General features: G+C 36.8%; 1 protein-coding gene across 3 annotated transcripts in view; it reads right to left on the bottom strand.

The window, feature by feature from the left end:
- Positions 1-793: 793 nt before the first annotated feature.
- TAF15 (TATA-box binding protein associated factor 15) overlaps positions 794-26139 on the bottom strand; it is a 29282-nt gene continuing 3936 nt past the window's right edge. For 2 of the 3 annotated variants that reach the window (XM_060394766.1, XM_060394767.1), the window contains 13 exons: positions 23028-23067; positions 21436-21487; positions 21269-21353; positions 21084-21186; positions 19151-19344; positions 17801-17921; positions 9267-9301; positions 8628-8660; positions 7215-7324; positions 6040-6169; positions 4054-4146; positions 3377-3458; positions 794-3260 (listed from right to left, as the gene is read on the bottom strand). In XM_060394766.1, coding sequence (XP_060250749.1) covers positions 2423-3260; positions 3377-3458; positions 4054-4146; positions 6040-6169; positions 7215-7324; positions 8628-8660; positions 9267-9301; positions 17801-17921; positions 19151-19344; positions 21084-21186; positions 21269-21353; positions 21436-21487; positions 23028-23067 — 1916 coding nt within the window. In that variant the 3' untranslated portion in view covers positions 794-2422. The remainder of the gene's footprint in view (positions 3261-3376; positions 3459-4053; positions 4147-6039; positions 6170-7214; positions 7325-8627; positions 8661-9266; positions 9302-17800; positions 17922-19150; positions 19345-21083; positions 21187-21268; positions 21354-21435; positions 21488-23027; positions 23068-26139) is intronic. The other variant, XM_004023682.6, reaches the window with a different exon arrangement.

Consider the following 26139-nt stretch of genomic DNA (forward strand, 5'->3'; position numbering starts at 1 on the left):
ATTCTTAAATTCCTTCTTCCAATCACAACCACACAGTTTTCAAGTGAATAGCCTGTTCTTCACTGTTAACTCTTGATTTATTCATGTCAGTTTTCTGCTGGGAACATCATTTCCTCAGCCCAGCCTCTTTAACCAATTTCCTAGTCTTCTTTCAATACTCATCAAGCCTTCCCAACCCCACCCGACTGGGTTAAGCATCCTTTCAACCAGCCATCAAAGCACCTTGCATTTATTCTTACTGTAGCACTTATCAAACTATATACTATCTGTTTGCTTGATAAGCAGTATGTCCAGCATTGATGCGGTGCCTTATCCTTGCTAAGGGTAGGAAAATATTTTAAAGAATGTCACATAACATGCTATGTGCATTGATATCTTAACCCTGGTTTGTCAAACCCTGACTCTTCTACCTAGCTCTTGTACCTCCATATTCCCAGCATCTAGAGCACTCCCCTAAATAAATGATATTCAGCTGTCCACTAACTATATCAAAATCACCTGGTGATCTTAAAATAAGATTCCCAGCTCTACCTCCCGACATCCCACCAATTTCTAATCCAGCAGACCTGGGATGAGGTCTAGGAATTTGGAATTTTCACAACCTCCTCGGGTGGTTCAGACACACAGTCATGCTTGGAAAACTACTATTTTTAACGGAGTAGGAGATCAGTAAATATTGTTGGAAGTAACATTTTAATTTCATGAAGTAGAATTCATTTCCTAATTCTTTAGGGTTCAAGTCTGCTGCAACTGCACCCTAAGTGTGACAGAACAATGCACTAATGTACCAAAGTCCACAAAACAAGCATTCTTTATTGCAGTATTACAAAACACTTTCCATTCTGGCAATATTTTACAACGCACTTAGCTTCAAGAGTTGAGAAGGAGAAGGCTGGAAACTAAAGGGGGATATTTCAACTGACATTTCTAAAAGAAAAACTGTCCCCACCCTCCCACCCAAATAAAAATTCAAATGTCATTTAATTTCACTACCCAAGAAGAGGCCACGAGGAAAGCAGCAGGCAAAACTCTGGCAATTTCTCTATGGATCTTGTCAGAGACAAAGGAACATTCAAAACAGTCATCAGTATGGTCGGTTGCGCTGATCATTTCTGTAGTCGTTTCTAGGAATGAAAAATAAAGAGCCAGACTAAATTCTAATTTTCTACCAAGAGGGAGCATAAGACACTTCTTCAGGATGCTGGTGACTAGCATCTGCTTGACAAATTTCTATAAGGATGACAACATGCCTAGTGTATTTTTCTACTTCTAGAAGGTGCTTACTAAATGTCTAATTTATCAGCTTTAAGACATACAAAGTTCCTAGAAGCTTTGCTGTGACTAATTCTCTTAAAAATTTTTCATCTAGAATAAAGACTCTAAACCACTGTGGTATTTCAGGTTGGAGACCTTGCCATTCCAGCATTCTAAAGGGAATAGATTACTGGAATAAGCAAGGAAACACCTTCATATAAGAATTCTGGATCTGCCACTTACTATGTGATCTTGGAAAAGTTACCTAACATTTCTTATTCCATAAAATGGAAAGTACATCTACCTCTTGGGTTGACAGAGGGACTGGAACTCCAGTATACAAAGACAGTTTCACACAATTTGCCACACACTAAGAAGTATTCAGTAGATGATCATTACTAGTAGGTAACAATTATTCAGTGATTACCATGGCCAGCAGTAATATAATCTAATACAACTCCACAAAACAGGGCTACATACCATTAGCCCTATTTTACAGATGAGAATATGATGCTCCAAAGAGTTAAGTAACTTGCTTTAAGTCACACAGCTAATAATAAGTGGCGGGGCCAGGATTTCAAAGAAGATGATCTGTCTCTAAACTCTGTGTTCCAAACTCTATGCTATACTAATTCTGGCTGCCCTACACTGTTTATGACAGGAGAAGCTTAGTACAGCTTTGAAGTTATTTTGCATCACTGGTTACTCAACTCTTTCTGCCTCTACACCTTTCGCGTGCATCACACACTCCCATCAATACCACCAGTGATTTTTAACCTGGAAAAGGTGTAACCATCTCCAAAGAAACAGCTGCAAGGTAGCACATGTGACTGAAAAAGCATAAAAGGTATGCTTGCCCCTCACTTAGATTAAGAATCCCTGACTTACACAGTTTCAAATCATCTCTCAATCTCTATTATCTTTAGCTATAAGAATGCATACACCTATCATACATTATTCAAATATAAACATCACAAGAATTTCCAAAACAAAATAAATTTTGGAAATTACTAAGCAGGGAAATAAGTGGATCTTCTCCATCCTAGCTGAAAGAGTTGACAATGGGAAATTCAAGTCACAAAAAACTGGACAAGAAGAAAATGTGATTGAAAGGGGCTTAGACTCTAAAATCTAGGAGCAGTGAGGTGGAAACATTAGCGAATACATTCTAATACTCACCTTCCTCCCATTTTGCCTCCATAGCCACCTCGGTCTCCTCCGTAGCCTCCACCTCGGTCTCCTCCGTAGCCGCCACCACTCCTGTCTCCTCCGTAGCCGCCACCTCGGTCCCCACCATAGCCTCCGCTACTACCACGGTCTCCTCCATAACCCCCCCCACTTCGGTCTCCACCATAGCCTCCTCGGTCTCCGCCATAGCCTCCTCGGTCTCCGCCATAACCTCCTCGGTCTCCGCCATAGCCTCCTCGGTCTCCGCCATAGCCGCCACTTCGGTCTCCGCCATAGCCGCCACTTCGGTCTCCTCCATAGCCGCCACCACGGTCTCCTCCATAGCCCCCACCACGGTCCCCACCATAGCCGCCACTTCGGTCTCCTCCATAGTTGCCTCCTCGGTCTCCTCCATAGCCCCCACCACGGTCCCCACCATAGCCACCTCCCCGGTCCCCACCATAGCCACCCCCACTTCTGTCTCCACCATAGCCACCCCCACTTCTGTCTCCTCCGTAGCCACCACTGCCACTTCTGTCTCCACCATAGCCACCCCCACTTCTGTCTGCACCGTAGCCGCCTCGGTCTCCACCTCTGCCCCCACGGCCTCTGTAGCCCCTCTCTCCACCGTAGCCTCTTCCCCGGAAATCTGCAGGTAGAAATGAAAACCAATAAGGCCAGCAGAATCATGGAAAGCCTCCTTAATGCTAGCCAGAAGATCAGAAGCAGATGCCGTTAAGGCTGACCCACCTCCTCCTGAGGGACGAGAGTCCTCTGGTCTGGGCTCATTGCACTGATTACAAGAATTCCTTCGAGCAAAGTTCATATTTCCACATGACCTAAGAAAGAAAGAAAATAAAATGCTCAACAGTTTCCAATGGATTCAGAACCCCCTCCTGCACCTTGCAAATCCAATCCCAACCCCTACATCCACCAAAGTAAATAGGATACTTACGGATTAGGGCAAACCCAGTCCCCACTTTTGGGGTCTCCACCTCTCCCCTGAAAGCCTCCACGACCTCTATATCCTCCACGGCCTGGGATAAGTAAGGAGGAGGGAAGAATCAGTAGCAGATATTAACAAAGCAGAGGAAAAGCATCAGGTGAAAGAACTAAGTGTTCATCAATAACTGGGCAGCTCCCCCCAGATTAACCTCTTATGGAAGAACTCCATGATTCTTTGATTTGGGGCTTTACTTATTCAGTCAATGCAGTAAATATGGAAGAAGCTCCAAGGTGCACATTATAGTTCAAATAATGCACTAAGAAACTTCTTTCTACAGTACCCTCCTCAGTTTGAGAATCTCAGTGATAAAGATTAGGTGAGATGACATATTCCAAATTTAAGAAATTAAAACACAACAGAAATAAACAAGTTGGCACTAACTGTATCAGGGAACTCACATTGGGCCAGATTAACTACCAAATTAGGTATCAGTTAAACAACTGCCTCCTAATTTCCAACTGAAACAAACTGCATTATATAGCTTTCCAAAGGGATTTCTAGAACCTTTTTCCATCCTTTCTTAGTTATGACACTTTATTTACCTAATCTTCTATTCTGTATCTCACTTTAAGACAGAAAATCTAAACCCTCTGTGTAATACCCAAGCCTGTGAACAAGAATCTTACCTCGTCGCCCACCTCCACTTCCACCTCCTCTCATGAATTCAGGTCTTCTGGTGGCAAAGGACACCTTAATGATATTGCCGTGGAATTCTTTTCCTAAAGGAAAAAAATGAAAATAGTTTTGAAGAAATGCTACTCCACATTTCCACCTCTTAACAAAATATAAAACTGCCTCGGAAATGTTTAATTTCAGAGAAATGCCTCACATGTTCTCACAGAAATTCACACAGCAACGCTCAAGAGTCAAGGTGACTATCCTAGAACATGACACAATCTACTGCATAGGACAGATCTGCCCCTGGGAGACAGCCATTCCTTACTGAGCAAAAAAGCTCACGTCTAGCCATTTTCACCTGAAAGCCAATGAACGTAGTATGCTACCATTCCTTTTTTTAAGGGAATGAGTGTGTATGCGTGTGTGCGCACGTGCGTGCGTGCATATGCACACATATGCCTATTTACACACTGCCTATTGTTGCTTAACTCTCAGTAGGTGAAAAGCTAGAAAGGAAGCTCATTTTTTACTATATACTGTTGGTACCACGTCTGAAGTAGTATCTTAAAAAATAATGTGTGCATTTGTGATTATACACATGTACATATATACATATTCTGCTGTCCCAGGGCCTTGGAGACAAAAATTAGCCTTTTCACTCTATATATTAAACAAGAGAACAGACATATCAGAAAAAGGTGCCCAAGGAATTCATAAAATAGTTATAAATCTAGGAGCCTTAGCCCTCTCAGCAAACTCTAACTGCTATGACTGGCAACCTTCCACAGTTGTCAAATGGTATAGCAAGCTCTTTGACATAGGAAACAAACCATGGATAAATATTTTAAAAGCTCTGCAAAGACCTGGTAATTAAGATCTGAACTATGGAGTTTCTGTTAAGAGGCTCATTTGCCCTATGAGGGAAAGACAGAGAAAGTGTTCTAACATATTATAAGCTAAATAGTTGTATGAGTCACAGAAACTACTAAACAAACACATAGTGAGGGAGGATGGACCTGGCCTTTCAAGGGCGAGGGGATAAGATCTGCTTAGAGCAAAAAATCAAAATGCAACTATGCATTGGAAGACAGGTGCAATAATCTTGGAACTGCAAGAAACCACATGTGCCTCTCAATCAGGCGCAATTTACTTCTTCAGAGAGAATGCAGCCCGACTGCCTGAGTTTGAGCCCTAACTCTACACTTCTTCTGTGGTCCTGGAAATTAACTTATCTTCTCTGTGCCCGAGTTTCATCATCTGTAAGATGGTAATAAAAGCAATAAAAAAAAAAGTAACAGTTACTATGAAGATCTGAGTTAATGCACATACAGTTCTTAGAACTATGCCTAGCTCATAAACTACAGTAAACACGCAGTGTTATTCTCCTGCACTGGCAGGTGGGTTCTTCACCACTAGTGCCACCTGGGAAGCCCCATTACAAGGTACAACAAAAACAATAAATTTACAACATGGGGAAATGACTATAAGACATCAAGGAAATAAAAGCATGAGACAAAATTACTTTTGGAGTAGAATGATAAAACTATTTTAAAAATACATTTTAAAGAGCTGGAAGAAACACCAGTAGTTTTCTCTGTGTAGACTATGGAAGCTTTACTCCTTTCTTCTACTTTTTAATATTTTCTTATTTTCAGGGGAAAAAAGTCTTATTGTACTAGTCTTCTACTACATATCAACATTGCATTTGAAGGGAAATTAACCTAAATTTTAAAAGAATATAGTCAACCAGGCCAACCCTTTACATTTCTATGAGGGTGGCCTGAAGCACAAAGGATGACATTAGGAAATATTTTAGACAAAGAAACAGTTCATCTCACTTCTAAAGGTATACAAGAATTCTGGCCTGTATTCTCAATAGGATATTTAAAAAAGTAAAGAGCAAGATAATCACTGTCTACCAGAACATATTTTGACTTCTAGACCAGAAAACATTTATCAAAACCACACACTGAAAGTATATGAATGAGGTATACCATCAAACCAGTCAATGGCTGCCTTAGCTGAAGGAGGGTCATCAAACGATACTGTTGCCTCCCCTTTTGGCTTTCCTGTGTCCTTGTCTGTGTATAGATTTATCATTGGTTTTCCAGTCTTTTTATTTGTCTGAGGGACGAACAAGCTGGTGTTAGTATTTTAAGAAAAAGTGATGAACCACTCAGATAATTAAAATTCCTTATTTTTTAAAGGAATCCACATATCCATACTATAAATACTACCAACATAAAAATGAAGTTATCTGTAGGTTCTGAAAAGGAAAATTCTAAAATACATTAAGTGAAAAGCAAACTATAAAAATGATACACGTCATACTGTTTTATCCATATATAATCTCCTCAAACCCACAAAGAAATAAAAATTATGCTTCATATAAACATTTACCTTGTAAAACTAAAAAAGAAAAACAGGAAGAATGTTCACCAAGCAAATAAATTACCATTAAGGCATACAGACTGGATTTGGCTGAGAAGGGAGTAGAAAACAAGAATTTTTACTTTTCGAAACTATGTGAATTTTTTTTTAACATATTTTATGTGTTAATTTCTTAAGAAATGTCTGCTCTCCAAGAAGGGAGGGGGGAGGGAGTGATTCAAGTAATTCCATAGACACCAAAAACACCCTGATTTCAGGCAAATGCTATAATCTACTAACACGGCTCTAAATGCTGCTTTCTAGTTGAAGATGAAAATATATGCATGAAAAAGACAGTGCACAAGACACTTAAGTACAATAAAGTTATGAAATAAAGCATTATTATATTGGGCAAATATACAGCAGACATTAAATACCAACATAAAAAGTTGTTAGTATTAACTTGGGTTTCATATGTTGGTATTTCAGAATATAAAAATGTTCACACAATTTCATTTGGTTCTCACAATTTTAGGAGGTAGGCCGAGACTATGTTTAGAGTACTAAGACTGAAAACCAAAGTTGTGGAAGGCTGCAGAAAGGTAAACACAAGCAAGGAATAAAATCTTTATGTATTTAGCAATTCAGCAAAGGCCTACAGCCAGGGGTGAACACATGCATCAGGGAATTTTAAGAGACAACTGATACTGGAGTGTGGACTTCTTACATAATCTATGCATCTTAACCAGAATATGCTAATAATTATGATATTTTCAACATAAGCCAACTTCTTACTCACCTTGATGATTCCTATTTGTTTAAAGAACTCCCCCACTTGATCTGTAGACACACCCTCCCCAAGTCCTTGTACAAAGATTGTGTTGTTATCTGAATTATCAGATTCTGAATCTAAAGGAAAAAATATATATATGATTAATTTTATATACTGCTTAGGTTTAACTATATCCTGTTTAGTGACAAAGAACAGTAATTTGTTGCTCAATATTCAACTATTTCTATGACCAAAAGGAAGAGGGTCCAATACAGGAAACCTCTTATGATAAACATACAAAGTGGTCACAGTAGTTGTTTGGTAGGTCAATTCTTGCAACTAAACTTCATGAAAAGTGGCTCAAGTCCACACGCTGCCAAATACACAGACCAATTAAGGAAGATCTTATAAATCTTACTCTTCAAATTCAGATACAGGACTCAAGCTCAGGAAGAGATGAAGAAAGTATTAAGTAGCACTCCTTTCTTTGGAGGGCTTTAATTCTTTCTGGCTAATCAATACTTTTAAGGCTCTCTGGTAGAAATTCCCCAAATCTGACACTCTGGACTTCCAAGCAAGCCAGCAGAATTGCTCATTTCCCATTCATTGTAATAAGCTTTATATATACCAGAGGGTATAAATAAGAGACAAATGATACTAGAGTGTGGACTTCTTACGTAGTCTATGTATCTTAACCAGAATATGTTAATACTTATGAGATTATTAGGAGCACCTTGACACACACCTTACCTTACTCACATACTTTTGGATTAGTACAAAAAAGTAAGAAAGATGTACAAAAATTCAGTCCATCAAGAGATAATTCAGAAATTGACATCCACATAGAGTACTTTAGCATCTTAATAAAAACAAAAGTTCTGATTTCAATATATATTAAAAATTTTTAACTCAAATTTTTAATATCTAAATCATTACTTTCAAAAGGCTCCAGGTAGCCATGAACCTCATTTGAAAATAAAAAGGCACATGAAATTAGTGACCTCTGCACAGAGTAAGACAATTTTCTCATATATGATTTCAGGTTTCTTAGGCCCATTAAGCAGACTATTCATCGAACATTTTTCTTCAACACAGCTATTCTACTTCTAATTCCCCAATGATACAAATCTTCTTGTACCTGATTTAGTGTCATTAAATAAATAATGTTAATGAGCAATACAAAATCAAGTACTTCTTCACAAAAGCAAGAGGGAGCAGGGGAAAGCTCCCAAACAGTGACTTTCCTTAGCAAACTTTCCAAATCCCTTAAATTTTTCTTGCTGGAACATCTTTAAAAGGGAAGCTTCCTGGTTCTGGCAATACTATCAAATCAAATCTTTCTCCTGTACTAACTCCTCCAAACACACATATTCTTCCTTTGAAAAAATGGAAAACTAACATTTCCTTAATGGCAAAGTCACAAACTATTATAAACCTTACCAGCATCTGGTCTGGGTCCATAATCCCTGTGACCTAAGGGAAAAGAAAAGAGAAAGAAAAAGAAAGCTATTTAAGGCAACTCATCAGAAATCATTTAAAACAGTAATAATAACCAAGGCATGAAAAGTCAATACTTTCAAAATCCTTGTAAGTAACCATCACAGATTTACAAAGTAAATATATAAATTAAGTTTTATTAAAAGTTTAAGAAATCAAGATGAATGTCAATATTCCCTTAAGCTTGTCCCAGACGGCACCAGCCACTTTGGCGTTATGCTAGCATCATTTTTGTTAAGCTCTGATTGTGAAGGCTGATTGGAAAACCCTAGTAATTTTAAAACACCATGTCAGCTACCTTTATTAAAAAACGTTATTGACAAAATCCAGTGACGGTCTCATTCATTGGTCACCACAGACTCTCATGCAAATTCACTGTGTAGAAACCCATTGGACTATTTGAGATCAACTTTGTCTTTTTTTAATATTTTGAGATAAATATGTATATAACTTTTTAAAGCACACAACACACACCAGCCTCAACAGAATAAGAAAGGGCTTAGACTACGTCTGCGGGATATTGGTGGCTTTTAGATTTATATAGCATTTCCACTGAAACATTTTGGGATACTCAGCACTTACCACCAAAATTTTTGAAGCCACCGCGGTCACCACCACTGCAGAGGAAAAATTGAAGAAATGATTTCTTCCTTAAGTCTCTAATGTGCTGAGCCCTGGGCTCAATCTACACTTAACTGTCTCAAGTAGAGTGCCCAGGAAAACAGTAGCACCTCTAACTTTCCAGTAAATTTCATTTCATAGACTTCAAAATGTTGTTTTCACCTAAATGTTTTCCCAAGGATCTATTTCCACAAGGGTGCCTTTTCAAGAGCATTACAGAACATATCTAATATACTCTTACTTTAAAATCTTCCCAACCCCAAGCCAAAGGGATACTATTCAAATCAACTTAAACTGAAGACACAACAGGAAGAATGCTAAACTAGAGCAAACATTCTTTCCAAGGGGATATTTTTGTTAAATATGAGAAAAAAGAAAAGGACTAGAAGAATATAAAGCAAAGTTAAAATTTTGACAGAATGGGAGAGGAAAAAGCTCAAGCACTATGTTCTACTGTGATATCAAACAGTGGCTTTTATGAGATGAGGGAAAAAGCGAGGTACAAATACACACAAAAGTGAGACTGAATGAAAGCAGTCTTAGAAATATGAATCATTCAGATACCTAGCAAAATGAGCTAGCAGAAAGTATAAATTGCCATATGCTAGATCTCATCACAGAACTGCTGAAATTCAAGCTACTCAGTGCCCTCCACACCAATCAGGAGACTACATCAGAGACAGAATGCTACATACTCCACAAGAAATCACTTTAAGTGGCAATTTCCACTGCCAGGAAGTCAATGCCCCTGCGTGCATAGCTTTATATAAGAAAATCTCTTATCAAGGAACTCTTTAAATACTCATACATTAAAAGTTTGTTTCTCTTAACTGAACCATGTAATCCTCTAAGATTCATGTGCTGATACGGACATAAAAATAATCAAAAAGTTTTCAGATAGTGATACCTAATTTTCTACTACTACTCATCTTCTACTGTAACTCAAGAAACTATTCCAATGTACTAACGTCCCTTTAATAATAACTCTGCTGTCGAGACGGGTTTTCTGAGCCATCCTGAGAAAAATCCTCTGACTAAATGAGAAAAAAATTTTTAAGTCTATTCTAACTACCCTGATGTTAAAAAAAAAAAAATTCCCTTGCAACTGGTATATAGTCATAGACACAAGCATCTCAATTTGCTATTAATTTTTATTTGATACCCAGGAAATCTAAACAGGAGAATAAGCCTATTTCAAGGCTACGCAGACAAAGTGAAGCTCAGGCCTTTTCATGTGCACAGTTCCCTGCTGAGTATCTAAGACTCCTCTTTCCAAACACTACCCAAGGGGCCCTCCCGTCAACCCATTACTTCTAAATGGCCTTTTTATCGCTGCTTAACTCTTCTGGGAAAGGAAGCCAGAGTTCTGAGATTACACTACTAAAAATCTTATTAGAAACAAGATATCTCAGATTTCTTCAAAGATGATCACTAGAAATGATGAGAAAAGAACTAGGGAAAATATTGAGCCCATATCCCTATGTCAGGACATCAAAACACCCAGGATAAAGCTGTTTTTTTTTTTAACAGTAATTTTTCACAACTAAGTGCTAGAAGAGATACCACTGAATTATTTTGCTGTCACCTTAACCAAGAACCAAACTGTTCATATCTGGCTGCAGTGGGGGGAAAATATACAATTTCATACATCATCTAGTTCCCATAATATCTATTCTGGCCAGCAATACAACTTTGAACAAATAAGGAGGAAAAAAAAAGGACATACTCCCTGTAAAATATAAAGGATATAAAATAAATTTGAATAGGTTTATAATTTCCTATTCCTCCATTTAATAATATTTTAACTTAAATTATCATTACTGAGCACTTTGAAAATTCAACAGCTGAACACTTCAAACACGGTATGTTAATACCAGTCTTCAAATTAAGAGACTCAGGATATACAGTCTTAACTATCACTAATCAATCTTGAAAACAGACCAGTCAGTAATTCTCCCTTGGCTTCTGTTTCCTCTTTCACAAAATAAAGGTCTACATCAGGGATCCCCAACCTCCAGGCCACAAACCAGTACCTCCTGTCAGATCAGCAGCAGCATTAGATTAGAAATAAAGTACACAATAAATGTAATGCACTTCCATCATCCCCAATCCATCCCCGTAATCCCCAGTCCATGGAAAAATTGTCTTCCATGAAGTCAGTCCCTGGTACCAAAAAGGTTAGGATTGCTGGTCTACATCCTTACTATCTGAAAGGTGGTCTACGGAACAGCAACAAAGGCAGAGCCTAGAAGTGTCTCAGAAAAGCAAGCACACCCAGACCTACTGAATCAGAACCTACATTTTAATAAGATCCCCAAGGAGTTCGTATGTATATTACAGTTAGTGAAGCACTGGTCTAGATAATCTATAATTTTATGTGGGGCTTTCTTTCAATTTCCAGTATTTCAACACTTTTCTTTCCTTATTCAGTTCAGTTCAGTCGCTCAGTCATGTCCGACTCTTTCTGACCCCATGAATCGCAGCACGCCAGGCCTCCCTGTCCATCACCAACGCCCGGAGTTCACTCAAACTCACATCCATTGAGTCGGTGATGCCATCCAGCCATCTCATCCTCTGTCGTCCCCTTCTCCTCCTGTCCCCAATCCCTCCCAGCATCAGAGTCTTTTCCAATGAGTCAACTCTTCGCATGAGGTGAGTTCAATTAATTACAGTTCCTTACTAGGAAACACTGTATCAAATACAATAAACAAACCTCAAACAGTACCACTACCAAATCAGTTAACAGAAGACAGGCCTTTGGTTATGAATCTTTCTTTCAAATCTACAGTCAAGTTACAAGTTCCTTTTCTATAAACTAAATTAAGGCCTCGCTAGCAAATTAAGACATGAAGGCATATGAACGTCTGAGTCAAGGTGTTGCCACAACACATTTTTTCTCTTCCCAGGAAAAGCAAAACTGTACACACAGAGAATTCCTGAAGAATGTTTTAAAGTAAAGAAGTAGAGGTATTTACTAGAGACATAATATAACCATACTCAAATTTACGACTGAGTGTCCCCTGCATAAGAAACTCAACTGTATATTCTTGACTCAACTACAGAAATGGTTGTCCCAGGTTCAAAATGACGAGAAACCTACTCAAGGGTAGACTGAGGGTTCCTTCACTGTTACAGCACTACATATTTAGAGAAGATCATCAGATTTAATTTCAGGTGCTTGTCAAGAAAATGTTCTTCAACAGAATCTCTATTCCAAAATTTAATTTTTAAAACTCCAAATGTATCTATATTCAAGGACTAAAACTTCCAAAAAGTAACAGGACAATACAGGAATCTTTATTCTCAGAAAACTCAATAACGAGAGAGAAAAAGCAACTTAGCTAAAAGGTGAAAAATATTAGTTCTTTAAAAAACTATGTTTGATTTTTCATCCCAGTAGTCCAGGATGTAATTTTTTGGATATGAAGACTAACATTCAGTTCAGTTCAGTTGCTCAGTTGTGCCCGACTCTGTGACCCCATGGACTGCAGCATGCCAGACTAATATTAATTCCAAACATAAATGACTCAAGTGGATTTAGATCCCATTTCTCAACAGTAGCTCTGTTTGTTTGTTTGTTTTTTATCGTTTTGATGTGGACCATTTTAAAAATCTTTACTGAATTTGTTACAATATTGTTTCTGTTCTGGTTTCTCAGCCACAAGGAATGTGGGTGGGATCTTTGCTCCCCAACCAGGGATGAACTTGTACCCCCTACACTGGAAGGTGAAGTCCTACCCAGCGAACCACAGGGAAGTTTCAGTATTTATGTTCTATTTCCTTCCATTCCATATAGGTATGGTAAAAAGGCTTTCTGGAGTCAATACTTATCAACATTTCAGAAGGCCAAGAATCTTATCATTCTAGAGTTGCACTGTCCAATACAGCATTTACTAGCCATATGTAGCTGTTTGTTGACCTTCTGAAATATGGAGAACCTAAACTGACATGTACTCTAAATGTAAAATGCAAAATGGATTTCAAAGTCTTAGTATGAAAAAAACAATGTGCAATATCTCAATTTTTATAATAATATGATAAAATATTTTTGGTATATTAGAATAAATAAAATTTATTATTAAAATTAACTTCACTTGCTTATTTTTTTAACATAGCTACTAGAAAATGTTAAATTACATATGTAGCTCACTGCTGATCCACATATTTCTATTGGGCAGCACTGTCTGGACTATCACTAGCACACATGCACATTTCCAAGCAAGCTATTCAAAAACTCTTTTAAGAACATTCAAAATTCAAGATAACTTTTTGAGACTTAAGATGTTAAAGCCTAAAAAACTACTTAATGTGATGACATACTAATAATGGAAAATGATCATCTAGTTTTAGTAATTTTGCAATGCGTTCACTGCAATGATAAAGTTAAAAACACTGAGAAAAATTATGGCTTTTAAGCTTCTAGTACACTAGAAGGTCAATGGCATTTTATTTGGTTGGTGCAAAAATAATTGTGGTTTTGCACTGTTGAACTCTGCCATCTGATACTGTAATACACTCTTAAATAAATAAATGTGATTATGTTATACATCATATTAATGCACATTTCTCACTGTGTTTTTGCTAATGACTTACTACTTGCTGTCTATTTTACATTTATTTTAGACTAGGGAAAAGGTATTAGGCAAAAGGCAAGTTTGAGCAATTTTTTTATTCAAAATGTGTCGTAAAGCAGCAGAGACAACTCATGACATCAACAACACATGTGGCCCAAGAACTGCTAACGAACACATTAGTACAGAGGTGGTCAAGATGTTTTGCAAAGGAAACGAGAGCCTTGAAGATGAGGAGTGCGTGGCTGGCTATCAGAAGTTGACAATGACCAACTGAGAGGATCATCAAAGCTCATCCTCTTAAAACTACATGAGAAGTTGCTGAAGAACTCAACGTTGACTATTCTATGATTACTAGGTAGTTGAAGCAAACTGGAAAGGTGAAAAAGCTTGATAAGTGGATGCCTCATAAGCTGACCACAAATCAAAAAAAGCATTTTCAAGTGTCATCATCTCTTATCCAACAACAAACCATTTCTCAATGGAATTGTGAACTGTGACGAACAGTGGATTTTATATGACAACTGGTGACAACCAGTTCAGTAGATGGACTGAGAAATAGCTTCAAAGCACTTCCCAAGTCAAACTTGGACCAAAAAAGGGCCACAGTCACTATTTGGTAGCCTGCTGCACATCTGATCCACTGCAGCTTTCTGAATCCCAGCAAAACCGTTACATCTGAGAAGTATGTCCAGCAAATTGATAGGATGCACCAAAAACTGCAATGCCTGCAGCTGGCATTGGTCAACAGAAAGGGCCCAACTACACATCACACCACCAACTCTTCAAAAGTGGAATGAATCAGGCAACAAAGTTTTGCCGTATTTGCCACATTCTCCTGACCTCCTGCCAATCAACTACCACTTCTTCAAGCATCTCGACAACTTTTTGCAGGGAAAATGCTTCCGTAACCAGTAGAAGGCAGAAAATGCTTTCCAAGTCTTCATCGAATCCGGAAGCATGGATTTTTATGCTACAGGAATGAACAAACTTGTCAGTCACTGGCAAAAATGGTTGCCAGAAGCATGGATTTTTATGCTACAGAAATAAACAAACTTATCTGTCATTGGCAAAAATGGTTGATTATAACAGCTTCTACTTTGATTAATAAAGATGTGTTTGAACCTAGTTATAATGATTTAAAATTCAGTTCAAAACCACAATTACATTTGCCCCAACCTAACAGATGACAATTAGAAGTTCAATCTTTTTTGCTGCCAAGTGTTTTCCAAAGAAAAACATTGTTTCCTACAGCCTTCACATGTTTCTCTTTGGTAACTGGAAAGCTCACAGATCTCTTTGGTCTGAATTCTTCCTGCAGTCAAGCAACAACCTGAATCTTAAGAATGTCCCATCCTTTACCACCCATCCCACCTTAACCAGCAAACTGTGCCCCTTCTTCTTTAAATAAAGCCAACTAATGTCAGATATTCTTCAAACAGCCCTGAAAGGATATTTTCAATCTTGCTATTTTTAAATAAGATGATTACAAACACAAATGGGAGTGTTAATGAAGACTAACAAAACATGTTTGGGTATTTTGGTACTTAAATGTAAAACCAAGTACAGGAAAGTAAGCCCTGAAACTGGGCCTCTATTTTTTTTAATACTTTACTCCTGTAAGTAAGCTAAAAAATCACATCCTGAGCAAGATATTGTGACACATGAAAATTATATGAACTTCATATTTTAGTACCCATAAATTAAGTTTTATTGGAACAAAACCATGTTTATTCACTTATATAATGTCTATAGCTGCTCTGGTGCTACAAGAGCAGAGCTGAGCAACTGCAACAGAAAACACATGGCCTGCAAAGCCTAAATTACTTATGCGGCCTTTCACATAAAGTCTGCCAATCCAATATAGAAAGTAAACATAATCAACTACATAAATTTCTTAAAAAGACCTTTTATGTACATTCCATTTACTAGTGGGGTGGGAAGGGGAGTAGAGGGGGAGGGAGGCCCAAATTCTACCCTGACCTGAACCAGATATTTTGACCTAATATATACTGGGCTTGTATATAAGATTTTGTTTGAAGAGCTTCTAAAGTTAAATAAAATTTTTGAAAATCAAAAATTTAGCTCATGATTCAATACCTGGGTCAAAAATTATACTGAAATATGTTGCCAAGGAGTTATCAAAGCGCTTAAAATGCCTGGGTTGGTTAAGATATGGATCTTCCCTCCTTTATCAGGAAAGGTCCTTCAACTCTTTGATTCTAAGATAAGTCATCTGCCAAAGTTGAAAACATATTTTTGAAGACTTCCCTACTCTCCTCCTTCTAAAAAGTGGAATTCTACTATTCTCAGACAGACATAATTTAACAGGTAATCTATACATATAATTATAACCTCCTTATGAAGAAAATGAAACTTATGATATACTATAAAACATATAGCATCCCAAGGCGGCTAATTATCTAAAACAGGGGTTTCCAACCTGCAGGATCTAACGCCTGATGATCTCAAGTGGAGCTGATGTAATAATAATAGAAATAAAGTGCACAATAAATGTAAAACACCTGAATCATCCCAAAAGCATCCCCCTCCAATCCCAGTCAGTGGAAAAATTGTCCTCCATGAAACCAGTCCCTGGTGCCAAAAAGGTTGGGGACCACTGATCTAAAACATATTACCTGGAAAAGCACATAACCTGTTAGTTATCCTGTCTGAGATGCTGTTTGAGGGGTGGAAACTATGGATAGAGAGTAAGCACTGAATCACTGTACACTGTTCATTTATATCCACATGATGATACACTATCCTCTTTGATAATGAAGAGGCATACAACATAGGTGCTTTACCTTAATACATTGACTTTGGCTATTAATCAAAACTTTTAATGTTCAAGTCTTATAAACATTTTTCAAATATGTTTAGACTTTAGATTTGTTAGATCAAAGCACTGCACGCTAAACAGAAAAAGTCAGTGAGACAGAATTCCTGGCTCAGTTGAAAAATTAACAGTGCTATATGTAACTGATTTTCTCAGGTTACCTCAGGGAACAGATACTCACTCAGTCCCTAAGAAGCAAAAAGAGTACTGAGGTATTATTGCCAGTTAACATGCTGCTGACAATTTCAATTCCCAAAGAACACAAATAATCCTTTAAGCCTGTATATTTTATACATGAAATTTGCAATGTACAAATTTCATCTGAGGACAATAAGTGCCGACTATTTTTTCATTCCTGTTTTTAGAGCAAAAGTGCTAAATTTACAAATATACTTGAAAGTAATTTTAAAACCAGCTTTCATAACATATGCCGTAAGTAAATACCAAAACGTGGTAAAACTAACAATAAAAAAAAAAGGAAAGCTGAATTAAAAAGTCATTCCTTTTCCACAGCTTAGTCTACACAAAATACACAATGGTATATGACATTGTACTAATTATTTCAGTAATTATTTACTTAAAAATAGGAACAAAACAGTTCAGTTACATACAATCTTTCTCTCCTCTGCCAACCTCAACTTTATACTCTGCTATTGCTTCCTATATTTTCCCATCCCAAGGGGATTCAAGATTAAAAAACAGCCTCTCTATCTTCCAATCTAGAATTCTAAACTTACCTTTTATCTTCTACAGACTGAAACACTTGGATTTCCCAGAGTCATCTTTTAAATGAGTTTAGAGTCTATAGCTCTGGCATGAAAAACATTGTTAAGTGGTTTAACCACATTATAATAGGGAAGTTTTCTCCACTGGTTTTAATACCACAAAAACTAACTGCTAAGAAGACCTATTTTGAGATAATTTATGTGACATCTTAACACTGAAAATAAAATTTGAATTTCTGTCCTCTTGTCTAGAATACAAATCTCTTTTTTAGGCATCTTAACAAAATCAGATGATGGAATCAAACCAGCTTAAAAAAAAAAAAAAAAAAGAAATGTAGGCATCTGTACCTAAAAACTTACCTTGATCCTGTCATAGGACCTCTTCCATCCTTGTCATATCCCCCACGCCCTCTACCTCCTCCCTGTGACCCGCCATATCCTCTATTATCTTCTCCATACCTACTCACATCACGACGGTCATCTACAGAAAAGAAAATCAAGCAAACACACATGAGTAACTTGAAATTTCTGACAAAGGCTTTCCACAACACAACCCTAAATGGCTCTTTAAATCACCTGTGACCCTCAGAAAATGGCACCTGTGCACAAAACTCAAATGCAAGTCACCATAACACAATCTGGAATTAAAGGTATGAGAATTATACCTGTGTCAAATTCCATTCTACCAAAGTTAGACAACAAAATGGTGACATGGTTAACACATTTTGATGTGATGGTCACATGAAATAGTTTAAGTACATTAGGTACAGAACCCTAGTTAATTAAAAGGACATCCTAATCTTAAAAGCTACTTTTTTTCATGTCAAAAATATCTGAATGTAAATAAACCACAGATAAGGAATAACCAGATTTTCAAACTGAGAAACAGTAGTGAATATATTCACTGAATAAGGTATTTAGTGAGTGAACTTTCTCTTTTACTCAGTTGCTAAGTCATTCATTCAACTAGTCAACAAATATTTATTAAGCAGGCATAAAAATGAGTAAGGCAGGACCTTTGCCCTTGAAGCATTCATTTTTATGGCTGGTCAGATTCTTAAATACCAAAACAAAGTGGTATGATGTTAGAGAAAGTTAATATAGGATCACAATTTTCTCAAATCACATACAGCACCACCACCAAAAAATAAAACTGGTAGTGTGAACTTCCCTGCTGTGGTACAGTGGTTAAGATTCCGTGCTTCCATTGCAGGGGGCAAGGGTTCAACCCCTGGCTAGAAGCTGAAGATTCCACATGCCTCATGGTGCAGTCAAAAAATACAAAATTTTCAAATTTAAAAAAAAAATGGCAGTAGCAGCACTGTCAACTGATCACTTTATTGAGACAACAAAGGAAACTTTTTAATTAGCCAGCAAAAAAAAAAATCACGTGACCATTTGGAGCCTCTAAGAAGTTCAGAAACATCAATCTAAGAAACTAACTTTGATGGATATGAGAGAGAACATCTGTTCAAGGTCACTCCAAATTTTTACAGTTGAAATCTGTAATTTGTATTGGGGCTTTCAAAACAAAGTTCAATATACAAACAATTCTCTGAAGGTTAAAAAGAGTGGCAGATTCATGCTGATGTATGGCAAAACCAATACAATATTGTAAAGTAATTAGCCTCCAATTAAAATAAATAAATTTATATTTAAAAAAAAAAGAAAATACAACCAAAAAGAAAAAAAGAGATCAGCATATCTTACCTTGTGTGTGGTGGCTGTAATTCTCCCTTTGTGAATGGTAGGACTGCTGGTTTTGACTATAGGAATCATGCTGCTGATCATAATTTGACTGCTCATCATAAGAGCCTTGATGTTGATCATAGCCTGACTGCTGGTCATATGAATCTTGTTGACCATAGTCTGACTGGTCATATGAAGGTGCTCTTCCACCTTGTCTAAAACAGAGATCAACAACTTAAGTGACATTACAGGACTGTTTACTGTAGTTAAGCTGACTGAGTGATGGCTATAAGACCTCAACCACATTTACTACTCCTTTCTGGTGAGAATTATCTAGTTTTTACATCTAGAGAATCTATCACCAATGAAATGACTTTCAAACAATAATTCTACTATCACTAAAGAGGTGTCGCATTATGAGAAAAAGCACACAGCTTTGAAAACTATTATAGAGAAGTAAGAAAACCATATTTAATATTTTGGGGACTACTTTCTTATCTTTAGAACCTTATCATTAGTATACTCTTCTAAGGATATCCAATAGTACAAAATATTGCTATTAGAAACTAGCAATTAAATCATTCAAATTTTTAGTCTGCTGAGTAGAAGGAACTTGCTTTGTGATGCCACTTTTTAACTGAAAAGAAGTCTAACTATCAAAGAAGACTGCTTTATTATCTCCGGCAATTACAAAAATTCTAAACAGGTTCTGAGCAACATGGTTATTAATTACCTGCTCTCATGATGGGAGTGTTCATTGGATTTGAGTTCTAATGTTTTGAGTTACTTTAAAAAAAAGGGAGGGGGGACAAAAATGGCCTCCTATCTTAATAGTCACATCTTATTCTGCATCAAATGATCAAAACATCTAATAAAGATCAGTATGTTCCCCAACTCCCTATCCAAAACACATCACAATGGTCAGAATCCTAGAATTTCCTTGAGAATGATTTAAACCAAATCTAACATTTCTCTTTGGTCCACACTTAGATGTCTCATTTCCAAAAATGTATCCTTATAAAAAGATTCTCCTTAAATTTAAAACTAACCGATAGGACTTGAAGAACCTTCTAACATAACATGCTTTCAGGATAGTATTCCCTATGTTTGTATTCCATTTCTACTTTTCAAAGCACTCTTCTATCTATTAAGACTGATAAATGTGATCTCATAAATCTTTTCCTAATTTTTTTTCCCAATGCTTTTATTTAACTGAATTTCACTTAGAATAATTTCTTTCCTGCAGAGATAAAAAAATACTAGTGACCTCAATTTCTGTCTCACTTTTTAGCTCTGTAACTTGCAAGGCTATATAATCTTAACAACTTCTCTTTACTTTTGATAATTACTGGTACTATCCCATAGTGCACTCCCAGTTACATTAGGGAATGCAAAAGCATTTCACGAACTGTAAAGCACAGTAAAAAAAGTTGCTATTATTAAAATTAATAACAAGGACAGGCCCCTCAAATCCAAAAATTATTAAAAAAAGACCTGTAAAATTGCTAATATTCACCTACCTATATTAACAATTAAAACATTTTTTAATGTATCTGAAATATGTGGATAGTTTTTGGCACTTTTTCTTTAATACTTTTGTCCCTGAAAAGGTAAGACATTAAAATGGTTAAAAAATAAAATGGAAATAAAAAGTAAGTAAACACAGGCAGTTTATTTCATCTCAGGTACAAAGCAGAGGTCCAAATTTTACTTTTTAACATTTAAATCACATGCATTCATTTAGAGCTGAACTAATTTTATAACTAACACATGAAAACAACAAAATAGCAACTGACAATTTCCACATTATTTATAACACAAAACTATGAAATTCATACTTCATCAACACTTTTCTGAAGTGTTTAAAGCAAGGCCTTTTTGGTGGAAACTGTTTAATACCCACAGTGTTCCTTTCACTTCCCAACACAACCTCAGCACTCTACTGTTTCCTTACCCTCCTGATGATTCCATATTTTGCTGTCCCTGGTTATTGTAAGATTGCTGGCTGTATGAGCTGGGCTTTTGATTCTCATAACCACTGTAGGACTGTGAATAACCTAAAGATTGAATGGATATACATTTAGGAAAGGTTCTGATTTCTTAACTTCTAAAATAGTAAATTTAACAAATCAGTCCAACCTGATTGGCTTTGTCCATAACTGGAGTAGCCGCTATAGTTCTGTCCATATGAAGAGTCAGTAGTTTGTCCATAGCCAGAATAGCTCTGAAATTTAGATAAATACAAGTTTCATTGTATATTTAAAATTAAAACTATTTATAAAGAACTCAATTTATATTTAACCTACTTGTGGTGCTTGTCCATAACCTTGGCTGCCTTGATTTCCATAGGAAGAATAACTGTAAAAGAAAGACGTACTACTTGAAAGATATGTGCTAGAATTTAAAAGCTTACAAGAACGCTATCCTTATTTTCAACTTTCAACCCAAATACAAGCTTCTTTCTTGAAAAATGGTCAATCTGCCTACCTCTTAAGAGTCTAAATTGAAAGGTGATAACCAAAGACTGTCAAAACACAAATGAAGTTGTTCCGAGACCTCTTGAATGTCAATCACCAGAAGTTTTGCTTTGACAATCTCCCACAAAAAAAACTTCACCACACCTAAGACCCAATGCTGCCCAAGATAAAAATAAATAAAAATACGCTTATTGTGCAAAAAAAAGAACAAACAAAAACTTTACCACCAGAGCTAAAACGTCCCAAGAGAATTATGCTTGGATGGTGAGAGGCTGGGATAGAAAGGAATGACTACATGGTAGCCAGACTCATAAATATGTAACGCGAAAAAAAAAAAAAGACTCTAAGTTAGAGCTTCAATCAATTTAACTGTGCTTTGACAGGTTAATTTCTTCCTACCATTTACCTTAACTTGCCTCTAAGATCCTAGAAGAGGCACAGTGTGGCACTGAATGTCCAATTTTTAGTGCCTCAGTAATAGAGGTATGCATATCTTCAGAGCACTATCACAGAGTAAAAGTGTATTGTACCCTCAGTGTTACAACACAGCCTGGCATAGTTTTTGACTGAATGAATACATGTAGCTTCCTCAGATTCGAACTTTCTTTAATGTTATTGTATATAAGCTTTAACAGAAATAAACTTTCTGAATATATGCCAAAGAAAAATAAAACATCTGCCAAACAAAGTATTAGTTTAGAGCTGTCAAGTACTAAAAGAATTTAACTTTATAAAATATATTTCATTGAATAAACATTTGCCAGTTGCCTACTATGAGGGTCTATCCTATAAAAATAAAAAAGTCAAATCGGTCTTGTTTTCATTAAGCTTAAAACTTGATGACAGATGATTCTGAGATGCTCTCCTGAAAATCTCACACTGAGCTGCAAAACATTTATAGTGTAAGTTAAAGGCTGTATTTCTAGGAAGCAAGAGAATTCTACTACATGTGAATGTATTCACATAAAAACAGACTTTTTATTGTGAGCATGGCAAGGAGCCTTTAAAAACACTAAACACTATCATAGCACTTCAAGAAAATCCACTCCAGAAACATGTTAGCATATTATATACAATCAAAAAAATGCTTTTTCAAAGAAGCTGCTATAGTTCAACTGCTTAAATCCTTTTAATAATGATTTCTGCTGAAAACTTTCTTAAAGAAAACAATCTTTACAATACCTGTGAGATTTGTTTTAATCTCTAGGGGGCATCTATATTTACTGATTCAAACAGCCTTTAAAAATATATATATATTTTATAGCATCTATGTACCTAGGCCAACTCTTTCCCCTCGACAAGCTAATATTTAACTCTAAGACATCAAGATACCACATCTCAAGAGGGACACCTGACTAAATGTATCTTTTTTCCTCAGTTCTACTCATTCATGGTATTACTGAAATGTGCATATACTTTACCTTTGCTGCTCACCCCCAGACTGACCGTAACTTCCAGAATCTAAAACACATAAAAAGAATGTTTAATCTTATTTAAAAGTAGGCTTCCCTCAAAGGCTGACTTTAGCTCTTACAGATGAAATGTGATAAGAAAATATTATAAAAAGTAACTACAGAAAGGAAAACTACAAGTTAAAAATATAGTGCAAGGAAAAATCTGTGTCAACAGTATTGGCTATTTACAGTAATATCTCTGAAAACAACTACTCTACAAATATGTCCTGATGTCACAAAAAACAAGTAAATAAATAAGAAACAATCAGTGAAAAACCCATCCTTTTAACAAAAACTCCAAAGCTCAAGCTATACTATCTTTATATACAAAGAGACATCTGTTAAAACTAATCAGGATTTTAAAAAAACGGAAAATCACACTCTAAGAAAAGGAAAGGAAAAGAATATACAGCACTCCCTTGGATTGGACTGGATTGCTCTGGCTGTCAGCAGAAACAATAAGATCTCTGAAGACTTGGTAAAAAGCTAAGTCAGCTGTTTAACCCCAACTTTATCAATGCTTTCAGGGACTTGGCCAATTAGTATGCATCCTTTGGGATTCTCCTCAGATTCAAATGAATGACCTAACTTTCTCAGTGATGAGTAAAAGAACTGGGGCTTCCCATGCGGCACAGTGGTCAAGAATCCACCTGCCAATGCAAGAGTTGCGGGTTTGACCCATGGGTCGGGAAGATCCCCTGGAGAATGCAACGGCAACCCACCCCAGTACTCTTCCCTGGGAAATCCCATGGACCGAGGAGTCTGGCGGGCTACAGTCCACAGCATCATCACAGGAGTCGGACATGACTTAGCTACTAGAAAAGAGAACTTGGCTTCCCTGGTGGCTAACCGAGGTGGAAAAAAATTGTGCATCACTGCCCATAATACTCAGGTGGCGCTAATGGTAAAGAACCTGCCTGCCAGTGCAAGAGATGTTAAGAGACATGGGTTCGATCCCTGGCTTGGGAAGATCCCCTGGAGGAGGCATGGCAACCCACTCCAGTATTCTTGCCTGGAGAATTCAATGGACAGAGGAGCCTGGTGGGCTGCAGTCTATAGGGCTGTAAAGAGTAAAACATGACTGAAGTGACTTAGCACGCACAAGCCTGTAATAATAAAATGACTAGATTTGTAGCTAACAATCAAGTAAGAAATATATGAAAAGAATATAGAATCTACCTAGATCATAAAAAGGTTAGATGCATCTCAAAGACTAGGTGTATCTAAAATATTAGATGCTTCTATCAAATGGCAAAGGAAATTAGTTTCAACCAATTCAGAAACTAAGAAGGATTACAGTGGAAGGAGGGAGTGTAAGAGTGAAACAAATATACAAACACTAGGGATATAAAGCTTTAGGTTAAATTATATCCCAAGGCACTGATGTGGGTTCTCCCAGCAACAAAGTAGAGTCCAAGATCTTATTATACTTTGGCTCAGGCAAGAATTATAGAAGTACACAGCACACATGTTATACGACCCTAATCTATGAAGTAAGGATTAGAGCTCTTAACCCAGTCACTTCTCTCTGGAAGTGTAAATATGTCTTCTTCAGCTGGCTGACTTTAAAACTCTAGAACATAGAAGCATATTGACCAACAAGTCTAGCCCTTAGTATACTTGACTGAAAAAGTAGAGATGATTTACATTCAGAGAAAATCAGTTTATAAACTGTATGACAAAAAATAAATTCTAAGGCATTTCAAACAACTGCTCATTATTAAGTACTTGGCACTTGAGCCTTATTATCTGGGCCCATGAATTATTCAGAAGTGCTTTTACTTCTAAGTGTACAGGGTTTTGATACTCTTTGTGGTTCTAATTATATCCCATTGCAGCCAGAAAAAGGTATTTTCTCTATTCTGGGTATTTGTCAGGATTTTGCTTTTCCCCTTCGTAAATACTTTGACTTCCATAAATGCCCCCTATGTGCTTGAAAAGAACTGCATTTTCTAAATGTTCAAAGAATTTTGTTAAGATGCTTGTTAATTCTATCATTCCTATTCCTACTGTTTCATCTACCTGATCTATTAATTACACAGAGAAGTATGTTTAAACTTAAAATTCCCTGTCTGATTCTGTATTTGTCCATTTCTTCTGTGTTTTTTTGCCTTCACATTTTGAGGTTATACTGTCAGGCACATAAAAGTACATATTTACACCTTCCTGGTGAATTTCCTTTTAACATTGCTTTTAACATGAAGACTATCACTAAAAACGTCCAAACTTTCTTTTGACTGGTAACTAAGCAATCCTCCTTTTGGTTGATGTTTGCCCGATTAGTCTTTCCTATCTCTATATTTCTTAACATTTCTTATTCTGATGCTTTAGAGATCTTCCCTGGTGGCTCAGATGGTAAAGAATCTGCCTGCAATGCAGAAGCTCGTGGTTCGATCCCTGGGTAGGAAAGATCCCCTGGAGAAGGGAATGCTCACCCTACTCCAGTATTCTTGCCCGCATAACCCCATGGACAGAGGAGCCTGGCCGGCTACAGTCCACAGGGTCGAGTCAGGCATCACTGACTGTCTAACATTTTCACTTTTTGTATCATTTTTGAAAGCATAAATCTAGATCAATTTTTCCCAATGTGGACAATCTGTCTCTCAATGGATGTTTTCATATTTCCACTCCTGTTACTTTTTATTTATTACTACTAGCCTATACTGGACTCACCAGGGTCTTTTTTCCCCCAACTCCTTCACTTCCTTCTCCTGGATTTTCCTCTTTTCCCCCTCTACTGCTTTAGATGCTCAAATTCTGTTTTTATAATAAGTTACAGCAGCAATAAGTTACCATTCATTAATTTAAAGATTATGTTCAATTTTTAACATACATTTTTGACCAAGTTCAAAATGATCTTCAACCTCCACTAGAATATAAGAATTTTAATGCTACAACGCCAATTACAGCCTTCACCTATTATTTTGCTTCCACATTTTTTCCTGTATCATTTGCTTCCACTGTAAAAACTCTAAATGTAATCATTTTAATCTTCAAGATTCCATACAGTCAATACTTTTTATCTACTGCATTTATTTCCTCTACATTTTTTTGCATCCTACCCCTCCCTTCTGGATTT

The sequence above is a fragment of the Ovis aries genome, chromosome 11 (genome assembly GCF_016772045.2).
Source record: "Ovis aries strain OAR_USU_Benz2616 breed Rambouillet chromosome 11, ARS-UI_Ramb_v3.0, whole genome shotgun sequence".
Taxonomy (NCBI): domain Eukaryota; kingdom Metazoa; phylum Chordata; class Mammalia; order Artiodactyla; family Bovidae; genus Ovis; species Ovis aries.